This window comes from Trachypithecus francoisi, unplaced genomic scaffold, assembly GCF_009764315.1.
Source record: "Trachypithecus francoisi isolate TF-2019V2 unplaced genomic scaffold, Tfra_2.0 Lachesis_group2, whole genome shotgun sequence".
In the NCBI taxonomy this organism is placed as follows: domain Eukaryota; kingdom Metazoa; phylum Chordata; class Mammalia; order Primates; family Cercopithecidae; genus Trachypithecus; species Trachypithecus francoisi.
The window spans coordinates 69,771,800-69,784,182 of record NW_022681465.1 but is presented as its reverse complement, the minus strand read 5'-3'; the positions used below and the strand labels follow the sequence as shown (position 1 = coordinate 69,784,182).

At 37.4% G+C, this 12,383-nt stretch overlaps 1 protein-coding gene across 4 annotated transcripts in view; it reads right to left on the bottom strand.

Annotated features, from left to right (window-relative positions):
• Positions 1-12,383, bottom strand: part of SPEF2 (sperm flagellar 2) — a 203,936-nt gene that overhangs the window by 146,600 nt on the left and 44,953 nt on the right. For all 4 annotated transcript variants that reach the window (XM_033179347.1, XM_033179345.1, XM_033179346.1 and 1 more), the window contains 2 exons: positions 9,189-9,377; positions 1,095-1,282 (listed from right to left, as the gene is read on the bottom strand). In XM_033179347.1, the coding sequence (XP_033035238.1) occupies positions 1,095-1,282; positions 9,189-9,377 (377 nt within the window). The remainder of the gene's footprint in view (positions 1-1,094; positions 1,283-9,188; positions 9,378-12,383) is intronic.

Below are 12,383 nucleotides of genomic sequence, written 5' to 3'. Positions count from 1 at the left end.
ATGCATTAATAGTGTATTATTTTATATTTCTCAGCAATATTCCATGACATGGATGTATCATACTTTATTACCTATTGAGAGACATCTGAATTGTTATCAGTTTTAAGTTACTACAAATAAAGGTGACATAAACATTTCTATACAGATTTTTAGTGTGAATTTAAGTCTTAATTTCTCTAGGATAAACGCCCAGAAGTGTAACCGCTAGGTTGTATGGGATTTGCATATTCAGCTTTTTAAGAAATTGCCAAACTGTTTTCCAGAGGGGCTGTACCATTTCACATTCTCAGCAGCAATGAATTGGTGGTTTTCTCCAGATCCTTCTCAGTATTTGGTGTTCTCATTTTTTTTTTTTTAATTTTAGCCATTCTTATAGGAGTGTAATGATAAATCATTGTGATTTCAATTTGAATTTCTCTAATGACTGAGGATGAATTTTTTTACGTGTGTATTTGTCATCTGAGTATCCTCTTCAGTGAAATGTCTTTTCATATCTTTTGCCTATTTTTGAACTGCCTTATTTTTTATTGTAGAGTTTTGAGAATACTTTATATATTCTAGATATTAGTCTTTTGTTGGCTGGCAGTTTGAAATATCTTCTCCTGTTCTATACATCCTTTCAGGTTTTTCAAAGCAAAAAGTTTTAATTTTGAAGAAGTCCAACTTATAAAGTTTCGTCTTTTGCAGAGCAAAACTTTTTAATTTTAATGAAGTCCAATTTGTCAAGTTTTCCTCTTATGGATCATGCTTTTGGTGTCAAGTCTAAGAACTTGTTGCCTAGTCATAGAGCCCAAAGATTGTCTCCCATTTTTTCCTCACAGTTTTATAGTACTATGTTTTACATTTAAGTCCATGATCCACTTTGAGTTAATTTTCATAAAAGGTATGGAAAAAGGCATGTAGGCATCTTAAATGAAAGTAGTCAGTGAGTAAGTCAAGTCAGTAATCAAGGTCTCCTGGACTCCACCTTTTAGTCTTTTCATGAATCATTTGTATCTCTCTTTACTTATCAGCTTAGTATCTACTTTACAATCTTATCCTTCCTCATTCTCTATCGTGTCTCTACTATGTTATTTAAAAAAAAAAATACTTACTTATTTGTCAACATTCGATAGTCTGCCACTTTAGTGGACAAATCAACTATTTGATCCAAAATTTCTGCACATATTGAATAATGCTTTTTATAACGAGCTTGAGCTCTTTCCATAGCAATCTGATCATGAAATCTCTTTTCTTTAAGGAACTGTTCTTCAAAATCAATCTTGGCTTGTTTTGCCAAAGCCTAAAAAGGCAAAAACATATTTTTAAGTCACTATAACTAAATCAAATAAAAATAATGTCATCATTTCAATAGCCAAAACGTCTTTCAGTAGAATGAAACCTCTTCTCACACCAGGAAAAAAATGAATCATGAATGAACACTTTTTTCTTAATACATTAGTACTGAGTATGATGGCAAAGACAATATTGGAAATATCCCACTCTCAGTTTATCTTATCAACAAAGCATAATACAGTGAGAAGTGATCTAACTGGGGAAAGCCCAATTTGGATTAATGAGGAATTAGATCTTAAGCCTTCAAAAAGAAGTCTTGAGTTCACTGGTTGCAAATAGGGATCAGACAGAAACAGGCAAGTCTGTGCTAGACCGTTAGCATAGCTGACCCCTCACTCCCACCTCCAGAGTGTCAATTTGGACACATTTGCTATAGTCATTGCTCTTTGTCTTTCAATGGGAGAGTTCTATAATACTGATTTATACTTAGAAAATATTTTAGAAAGTCCCTGATTATACTGGCTTGAGAATATAACGTATTTGCCAACATGTGTTAAATGTGTTAATTACAAACCCTCTATGGTTACAGCCTTAATAAGCTGATGGCATTCATTTGTAGGAACATCTATGTATGTAGAAAGCAATGAAACACTTAGCTTGTTATCGCTCTCTCCTTAGTGCACTATTATTTTGTTTAGGGAATCTTTTCTTCACACAAGGTACAAAGGCTGAACGCAGTCCAGCCAAGCTGAGGATAACATAATACTTAATTAGTGGGATTCAGATGACCCAATATTGCTTTTCAGATAGCTCTGCCAGCTTCTTGAGAAATTTAGTTACATGCTAGCCTGCTCTAGGAAAAAGACTTGCCTCCTGTAACAACCCAGTGAGTATCAAACGGAAGTAAACTTGGGCTTTGGAGGAGCTATGGTCAAGTTCAAGCCCTAGATTTTATATAGAATTCAAGCACTAGCTGTGAGATCTTGGGCAAGTCATTAGTCTCCTTATGTCTCCATTTCCTCAAAGTCAGGATATTAAGAGTACTTAGTATACCCAGAAAAATTACCAAACCATCTCATCAAAACAAATATTTCCTATTATGATACTATTCATAAATGACTAGATGTGTGACAATGGATTGCTGTGTAAGGTCCACCATTTGTTTTGCTATTGCTATTTTATTTTGTGTGCTTATTTCATTTTTGTTGGGAAAGGGGTTAAGCTGGATGATCACTAAGGTCAATTCTGTACATTTGACAGATTCAGGAATTACACCAGAGTTTGTTATTCTTGTGTTATTCTGTATACCCTGTTTTCATGGAGAAAGAGTACAATTTAAGTACAAAGCTTTATGACATGATTCATGAAGTGAAGAATTCAGAGGAAAAATGAATCTAAGAGAGCAGAAATATCCGATGAGAATTTATGGAGAGAGTGACACAAAAATGGATCATGAGGTTGGTTTACTACAGAGTTCTCTGAAACACATGGAAATATTTAGGATGTGAGGAATAAAAACCTTTAAGGGAATGGTAGAATGTTCCTACCAGTAATAGTATAGCTTTCAACCCTGGTTGCTGCCATTGCCTGTCTCCCCATATCCCTCTCTCTCTTCCTCCCTTCCCCGCTCCCTCCCTCCCTTCCTCTATTCCTCTCCCTTCCTTCATCCAGCTCAGTCTTCCTTCTCTTTTTCTATATCTACCATCAATCCTCTGCCAAAGCACCACAATTTCCCGTCTCATTACAGCTAAGTGGGTTGCAGCCATAAAAAAAGAAGGAGGAAAAGGAAAAAGGAAGCCTGTGGGAGGTAGTAAATCTCAGTGGTTATGAGCTTGGACTCTAAAATCTGATCAAGCTGGCCTTGCTCCCTGCTACACCACTGAGAAGCTGTGTGACTTTAAGCCTTCTAGTCTTCAATTTCCTGATGTGTAAAATGTAAATAAGGATGGTATCCACTTATGGTCATTGCAAGAATTATTTTATACATGCTTGTAACAAACATAGTATAATGCTTGACTCAAAGTAAAGCTCAAAAACATTAAATATTATTGTAATTAATTAATTAATAATAATAGCAGTTAGCACAGAAATTTGAAATCAGGAACTGTCTTAATACAGAATACTTTTGCAGTTGCCTCAAAGGAAGAGATTAGCAGATTTAATCTAAAAACAAAACAAAAACCCTCAAAAAATTGAGAGTGAAAGAAAAACACAAAGTTCTTCTCCCTTGTTTTCTTTCTGTCTCTCCTCCTTCCTTCCTTCCTTTCTCTCTCTCTCTTTCTCTCTTTTTTTCTTTCTCTCTTTCTCTCTCTCTCTCTCTCTTTCTTTCCTGTCTTTTTCCCCAAGATGGAGTCTTGCTCTGTTATCTAGACCTGGAGTGCAATGGGGCGATCTCAGCTCACTGCAACCTCCGCCTCCTGGGTTCAAGCAATTCTCCTGCCTCAGCCTCCCAAGTTGCTGGGATTACAGGTGCACGCCACCACCCCTGGCTAATTTTTGCATTTTTAGTAGAGATGGGGTTTCACCATGTTGGCCAGGCTGGTCTCGAAGTCTTGACCTTGTGATTCACCTTCCTCGGCCTCCCAAAGTACTGGGATTACAGGTGTGAGCCATCATGCGCAGCTCTTCCTTCTTTCTTCCCTTCCTTCCTTCCTTCCTTCCTCTCTGTTCCTTCCTTTCTCCCTTTCTCTCTTTCTTTCCCTTTCTTTCTCTTTCTTTCTTTCTTCTTTCTTTCTTTTCTTTCTTTCTTTCTTTCTTTTTCTTTCCTTCCTTCCTTCCTTCCTTCCTTCTTTCTTTCCCTCCCTCCCTCCCTCTCTCTCTTTCTTTCTTTTTCTTCCTTCCTTTCCTTTCCTTCCCTTCCTTCTTTCCTTCCTTCCTTCCTTCCTTCCTTCCTTCCTTCCTTCCTTCCTTCCTTTCTTCTTTCCTTGTTTTTTTTTCTTTATTTCATGAGCAAGAACAAATGTGGTCCTGCCCTCATGGACTTTACATGCCAGTGGGATAGGCAAACAGTCAAAGAGTCACACAAATACATGTATAAGTACACACTATGACAAGTGTCATTAGGGCAAGACCGTGGGGTATGAGGCTGTATAACAGGGGCCTGACCTAGACAAGAAGAGGCATATGCATGGAGTTTTGAAAACAAGTATTAATTGGGTGAAGGCACTTGGAAAGAGGGGCAAAGTAGAAGAAATGACTTGTTCAAGGATCTCAGAGCAAACCAATGTGGCCAGAGCCCAGGCAATGAAGCGGGGCAATGAAGCCTCAGAGAGAATTATATGGGAGACCAAAAAAGGCTGGAGCAGCCTCCCCAAAGTTTCCTGTGCCACTGAGGGGACATGTGGGCTGCAGTAGCTGAGGTCTCAATAGGACTGGGCTTGCATCTGATGACCGTAGTGTTTCCAAGATGGCTTGGCCCTTATAACTTGGGGAATTGTACATTCTCTGTATGCAGAGTTGGGGTGAAAGAGTACAACTTAGGGTTGACTTAAGGAACATATATAATGTTATATTCTTACACTCTCCAGTTTTTGGTCACCAATTCATAACCACTAAAAATGGCTGAAGGAAACCACTGCAGCAGTAGTACTGCAGTAGAAACCAGGGATGGTAGTGTAGACATAGAGGAAAATGGACACAATGAAGAGAAATTTAATGCATGAAAATGATAGCACTTAGTGGATGTTTTGGGTATGGAAGAATAAGGGTGAAGCAATTTTCACGTGGACCCTGAGGTTTCAGGCTTGTACAATTCGATAAATAATGATGCCATTTGTTGAGCTATGGAACACTGAAAAAGACTAGTTGCATAGGAAAGGTCATACATTTGGCTTGGAACATATTGAATATGAAGTGTCTCTGAGACATACGACCACAGATGTCAAGGAATACTAAAACTATGGCCCTTCATCTCAGAGGACAGAGGCATAACTGCATGGATCATCTGTCTGTTGCAGTAAATACACCACCATGGTTGTGGATGCAGCTGTCTGATAAGTAACATAGAAAAGAAAATAAGGCAGCCTAAGATGAAGCTTTGAAGAATCTGTCAATAAATGTTTTGATATAAAAGAACAATGAGCCTGTAAAGACAATGACCCTGCTCCTGAGAAGGAGCAGCCAAAGAAGTAGAAACAAAATCAGTATTTTCCACAGCAATACTTAATAGAAAGTAGCCATGGAATAGCAAATCAATACTATTAAAATAAGTAACACAAATATTATTAATAGTCTGTGAGCATAGTTAAGAAACCTTAAAGACCTTAATAGATTTAAAAGTAATTTTAGAACGTTCCACCTCCTCCCACTCTCAAATAATAATAAACATGACAAGAACAATAAAATCTAAGGACAAAGCTGGAAACATCATGCTACCTGATTTCAAACTACACTATACTATACAGGGTTACAGTAATCAAAACACAAAAACAGACATATAGACCAATGGAACAGAATAGAGAACCCAGAAATAAGACTACACACCTCCAGTTATCAGATCTTCAACAAACCTTACAAATATAAGCAATGGTGAAAGGATTTCCCATTTGATAGATGGTGCTGGGAAAACTGGCTAGCCCTATGCAGAAGATAGAAACTAGACCCCTTCCTTACACCATATACGATAATTAACTCAAGATGGATTAAAGACTTACATGTAAAACCCAAAGCCATAAAAACCTGGAAGACAACCTAAGTAATACCATTCAGGACATAAGCACGGGCAAATATTTCATGATGAATATGTCAAAAGCAATTGTAACAAAAGCAAAAATTGACAGATGGGACCTAATTAAGCTAAAGAGCTTCTACACAGCAAAAGAAACTGGTAACAGAGTATACTGACAACCTACAGAATGGGAGAAAATTTTTACAAACTATGCATCTGACAAAGGTCTAATATCCAACATCTATAAGGAACTTAGACACATTTACAAGAGAAAAACAAACAACCCCAGTAAAAAGTGGGCAAATGACATGAACGGACACTTTGCAAAAGAAGACATACAAGCAGCTAACAAACACATGAAAAAAAGCTTAACATCACTGACCATTAGATACATGCAAATCAAAACCATAATGAGATACCATCTCATACCAGTCAGAATGACTATTATCAAAAAGTCAAAAAACAACAGATGCTGGTGAGATTGTAGAGAAAAAGGAACAAGTTTACACTGTAGGTGGAATAGTAAAATAGTTCAACCATTGTGGAGGACAGTGTGGCAATTCTGCAAAGATCTAGAGGCAGAAATATCATTCAACCCAGCACTCCCATTACTGGGTATATACCCAAAGGAATACAAATCATTCTATTTTAAAGACACATGAATGCCTACATTCATTGCAACACTATTCACAATAGTAAAGACATGGAATCAACCTAAATGTCCATCAATGATAGACTGGATAAAGAAAATGTGGTATATATACACCATGGAATACTATGCAGCCATAAAAAGGAATGAGATCATATCCTTTTCAGGGACATGGATTGAGCTGGAGGCTATTATCCTCAGCAAACTAATGCAGGAATAGAAAACCAAATACTGCATGTTCTCACTTATAAGTGGAAGCTAAATGATGAGAACACATGGACACACAGAAGGGAACAACAACACTGGGACCTTTCAGAGGGTGGTGGGTGGGAGGAAAGAGAGTATCAGGCAAAATAACTAATGGGCACTAGCCTTAATATCTGGGTGATGAAATAATCTGTACAACAAATCCCCATGACTCACATTTACCTATGTAACAAACCTGCACTTATACCCCTGAACTTAAAATAAAAGTTAAGCAAGTATATATACACACACACATATATGTATATATACACACACATATATACATACACATATATATATGTATATATGTGTATATATACATATATATGTGGTGAGCATATATATACATATATGCTCTAGGGAATAAAATGGATTTTGTTTAGTTAGTGAATGATACTGGATAGATGAGGTGACTGTTAATTTGGCAAAGTGAATTAAACATTTATTGATTTATTTATTCAGCTTCTACTTATGCACCAGCCACTGTTGGTGGAGAGTTGATAAACTCAACATGTACGGATGAAAGTCATAAAATCCAAACATCTCTAAGGGAGAGATGCCAAGGAACTAGATAGTTTCGCTGTTGGAAAAGTAATCATGTGAGAGGAAGAAATACAATTTTTTCAGGTACTTCAGAAACTCACAATTTAGGTCTCTGAGGCTTTAGCAGGCCCAACTGTTCCAGTCCTCTGAAGTTAGTTCAACCCCAGTTTAGGAAAGAATAGATGATCCTTATCACCATGAGACCAGTCCAGCTAAACATACTTTGTTATTTAGCTGAGTTTGTGAAATAAACATATTTTTCAAATAGACACTTAGAAAGATAAACACATCATTTCTAATGCAAGTAAATGCCACTCAATCTAGTCAAGTCTATTTTTGCCAAAGAAGAGAGATGAAACAATCATCCAGATAACTCAGCTCTTGAAGACAAGACATTGAGGTCAGCATTCATTCAGCTCAAATTCATGGGGTATGGCTCCCTCTCCCCATTCTATACCCACCATTTAGGCTATGCCTATTCCACAAAGGCAAAAGCAACACTCTCCTCACTGCAAAATATGCTACTTTCCAACTGATATTTCTAAAAATTGCAAAATTTTGGCAAAAGTTACATTGCACTTACATGGGGTATCGCAGTGGAAGCTATGAAGCTAGTAAATAAAACACTGCCCTCCTGTTTTCTTTAAGGTTTCTCTTCTGCCCAGTCTGGTTTTGTGAATATTTTATGACAGTAAAGACAGGCTATCTAAAACACCACTCACATGAGTTCTCTTCAATCAAATGTGGACTAAAGGATTAAATAAATCTGAAACATCCCCAATAGGAAGTAGACAAGAAGTAATCCATATACTCCATTAATAAAATCAATCTATTTTTGTTACTAGAACCTACATATACATAAAGTTTGGGACAAAAATAATCTATTAAATAATTAAAAGATAGGATATTTTGATTTTCAGAGTTGTAAAAGTGCCAAGACACAATGATACCACAGTACCAAAAAGCACAGCTAGCAGCCCAGATCCGAGTTTCTGTATACAATGCTCAACTACAGTGCACCAGAGTACCCTAGATAAAGCACTTATTCTCATTCTAAAGAAGGAATAGCACAATATGGGCCTGAGGAATCTCTTTTTTCTTTTCCAGAAGGCAAGGAATTGTTGATTAAAGACTAATGATGTCCAGTTGAAAGGAAGCAGCTTAAAAGTTCTCTCACTGCCCGAGGATATTCACCTAGAATAACCAATACCAATGCCTACTCTAGTAAACTGAGTGAACTTTTAAAGAAAAAAAAAAAGTATCTAAAAAAAAAAAAAGTAATGACTCAAGGAACTGAAAGTTAGACTATCACCATTCTTTTTGGCAACACACTTTATACTTGAAGAAAATAGAGTGACATATTTAAGATAGTCAAGGAAACAAAGTGTGAACTAACCATTTTATATACAGTCAACTTACAATCAAGTATAAAAGGCACACAGTGTTACCAATATATAAGAACTCAGGGAATATGGTTTCCATGAGCCCTTCCTGAGAAATCTTGAGAAAGAGCTTCAGACAATCAAAATGGCTAGAGAGACATGGACATTAGGGTTGGTGGTGAGCATTAAGTACTTAGCTACTTGTAGAATCAAGGCTAAAAGAAGACAGTATAGTACTAGGTAGTGCCTATATGCCCTATTGATGGAGTTACACAAAAATAAAAATTGGCAGATAATAGGCTGATCATATAAAAAAAAATCAACTCTTATTAGATGATCGGCAACAAAATATAGCTTTGTTTACCACGACTTGGTAGAAAGGATCAAAAGTAACCTTAGAAAGATTTCTAAGGGAGATAGTATTTACCGCTTCTCTATCAAGAGCATCCTGATACTCTTTACGTCGTCTTTCCTCATATTGTTTTTCTCTGAAAATTCTGTTTTGCCGTAAAACTTCCTTTTCATGCCGAACATGCATGAGCTGTGAGGCAATCCTGCGCTCCTGCTGGGACTGCCGCATCAGCCGGTTAATCAGCTGTTCCTCCCGATAAGCCTCCTGAAAATACCAGGGGAGTTATTTGTTAAAGTGATGTCCAAATTTCCCACTGAGCTATGAAGCCTATACATAAACAATATACAAAAGGTATAATGTTCATCTAAATAATTTCTGTCATTTGATTTAATTTGAACATGGCAAAAACAAATCAAGTTATGAAATGAGGATTTCCAACAAAAATTGGTGTTTAGAAACATTATGGTTTTGCAATTCACAATTACTTTAAACAAATTATTATTCAAAACATTATTCATTATTCATTCAAAACATTATTAAAAATAAATTAGGTGATTTTTTTTTCAAAGTTTTAAAAACAAGCAAATAGCTAATGGATACTAGGCTTAATATCTGGGTGACAAAACAATCTGTACAACAAATCCCTATAACATGAGTTTACCTGTACAACAAACCTGCACATGTACCCCTGAATTTAAAATAAAAGTTTAAAAAAAAAGTGCTATAACTCTAAATTTAAAAGCATGTTTTCAGAAGGTTGGGATTATGTTATACGCATTTTAACATAACTACTAGTTGTAGAACAAATGCAGGTATTGTCAGCTGAAGACTGCAGATCGGATTAGTTCCCACTGAAGATATTGCAATACCATCGTGAGGAAAAGCTATTAAAACAAACTGACAGAATGGGAAGCCTGGAGAAGAGGCTGGGGAAATGACCTACTGCTGATCTTAGAAAATCTGAGTGGTCATCATCTGAAAGAAAAACTAGATGTATTCTTGGCAGTTTGAGGAGAATAGAAGGGTGACCAGTAAATGAACAGTGGAAAAAAAACATTAAACTGAGGACCTGGTCATCATAGTAGGCTGGGTGGCCTTGGGCAATTAACTCAGCTTCTTGGGTTTATTTCTCGTCAGGTAAAATGATGGGTTTAGATGGAAGACGATATCCAAGGCCCCATCAGGCTCTCTTACTCTTTTGAAACAGAGACATCATGTGGAAAGGGGAGGTATCTATAGTACTCAATAGGGAAGACAGAAAGATATCTAGAGACTGGAGGAACTTACTCTAGTCTACAACCACTACCTAATTTTCCAAAGATGCCCAAGCAGCTCTATAGAGGAATAGGGCACTGCAAAAAAGACCTGACAGCTAAGTATTCAAGGGTCTTCTAGTTAAGAAGTAAGGGAAGGGCCTGGCGTTCAAATGCCAGTTCCAAAGAAATGCCATAGAAAAGATTCTTAGAAGGCAGAGCTAACTGACTTGGGGCAAAACTTAATTGGCCAAGATACTAGCCAAATGACCACAGAACCAGGTGGGAGTCAAACTGTGTTCCCAGTATGAATACACTTAAATGCCTATGAAGTACTTTAACTCAACAAGCCCAAAACTCAACTCACTAACTCAACTTCAGACCTGGTCCTCTCCCTGTATTTCCCCATCTCGGTTGATGATCCTACGATAATCCACTCTGTGATCTAAGACATTAGGGTCATCCTAAGTTCATTCCTCTTTCATCACTCCTAATACTCAATTGTTCAAAAAGTAGTCTAGCATACCTCCTAGGCATGTTTTTAAACCACCACCCCCCAATCCATTCCATACCCACTGACACCAGCTCTATCTTGAACAACATCAGCCCCTCCCTACCAATCCTTTTCTTACCATCCCCACTCTCAAAATCTATCCCCTAAAAAGTCAAATTGATTTTTATAACTTTAAATAACATCATTTAATTCACACAATTCCACGTATTTATGAATCAGTAGGCAAGATATCAACTTGAGCACAGGTCTCTGGTTCTCTCTTCACCAGCCAAACTGAAACAGGAATACCTAAATTCCAGGGAGAAACTGGAACAACTTGAAAGCTAGGGAAGATATTTTGAGGCATTTCTGAGAGATTAAGTACAAATGGCACCAGAAGAAAACATTCAGGGCTGATGTGGGATTTATGTTATGCTTGTGAAAAGCAGCAGGTAACTGAAGGAAGTAGAAGAATTCCTAGCCCTGACATACACCATTTTTCCTTTGGAGGAGAGGATAATGGATGGAAAAATCAGCCATTGTACACATAAGAATTTCCCATTCCACCACTGTGGACCAGCATCTCTTGTGTCAGCTGCACAGGAGCCTGGGCTCACTACATTCCATAGGAAGGAGGTGGTAGGAATGGAGGGAATGCAGCATATGTATCAGGCCTGGTTCTAGGAATAGCAGCTTCCCCCCACACACACAAGAGGCAGCACAAGATGAGGTTCCTGTGATGGAAATATACAGAGCCCTGACTCTTTTTTAGGTCCCTTAGGTTGCTGGATTTCCAAACTGGTAAATATACCTCCAACTCTAGTTTTGAAAATTCAGTGTTAATAGCATCCTAGTGGAAAGTGAGGAAATCCAGAAAGAATTCATCTACTCCATTTTCCAGGCAAACACCAGGCCTAGATTACAAGCAGGAAAATAGTAAGAAAAAACCTTGCAGCCAACACACAAGTGCTTTGGAACATACATCGAAGTGTGTCCAAAATGTCATTGCTACATGATGACACTTGAAATGGGTAGTTATTTTTTATTTATTATTTATTTTTTTTGAGACAGAGTCTCGCTCTGTCGCCCAGGCTGGAATGCAGTGGCTGGATCTCAGCTAACTGCAAGCTCCGCCTCCCAGGTTTACGCCACTCTCCTGCCTCAGCCTCCCGAGTAGCTGGGACTACAAGAGCCTGCCACCTCGCCCGGCTAGTTTTTTGTTTTTTTTTTTTTTTTTCAGTAGAGACGGGGTTTCACCGTGTTAGCCAGGATGGTCTCGATCTCCTGATTTTGTGATCTGCCCGTCTTGGCCTGGGTAGTTATTTTAAAATAAACTTTTTGATTATCTAGTTTTCATAATTTGAAATTCTTCTAATTAAAAGGAGATAATCAAACTGATTGAATAAAGATATAATTTGAAGAAATCTGAATATGAAGAAATAACTTTCTAGCACAAAGAGATGTCCAGAGCTATTTTTTTTGAACTTTCACTAAGAAAGAGTGGAATCCATGAATAAATTTCAC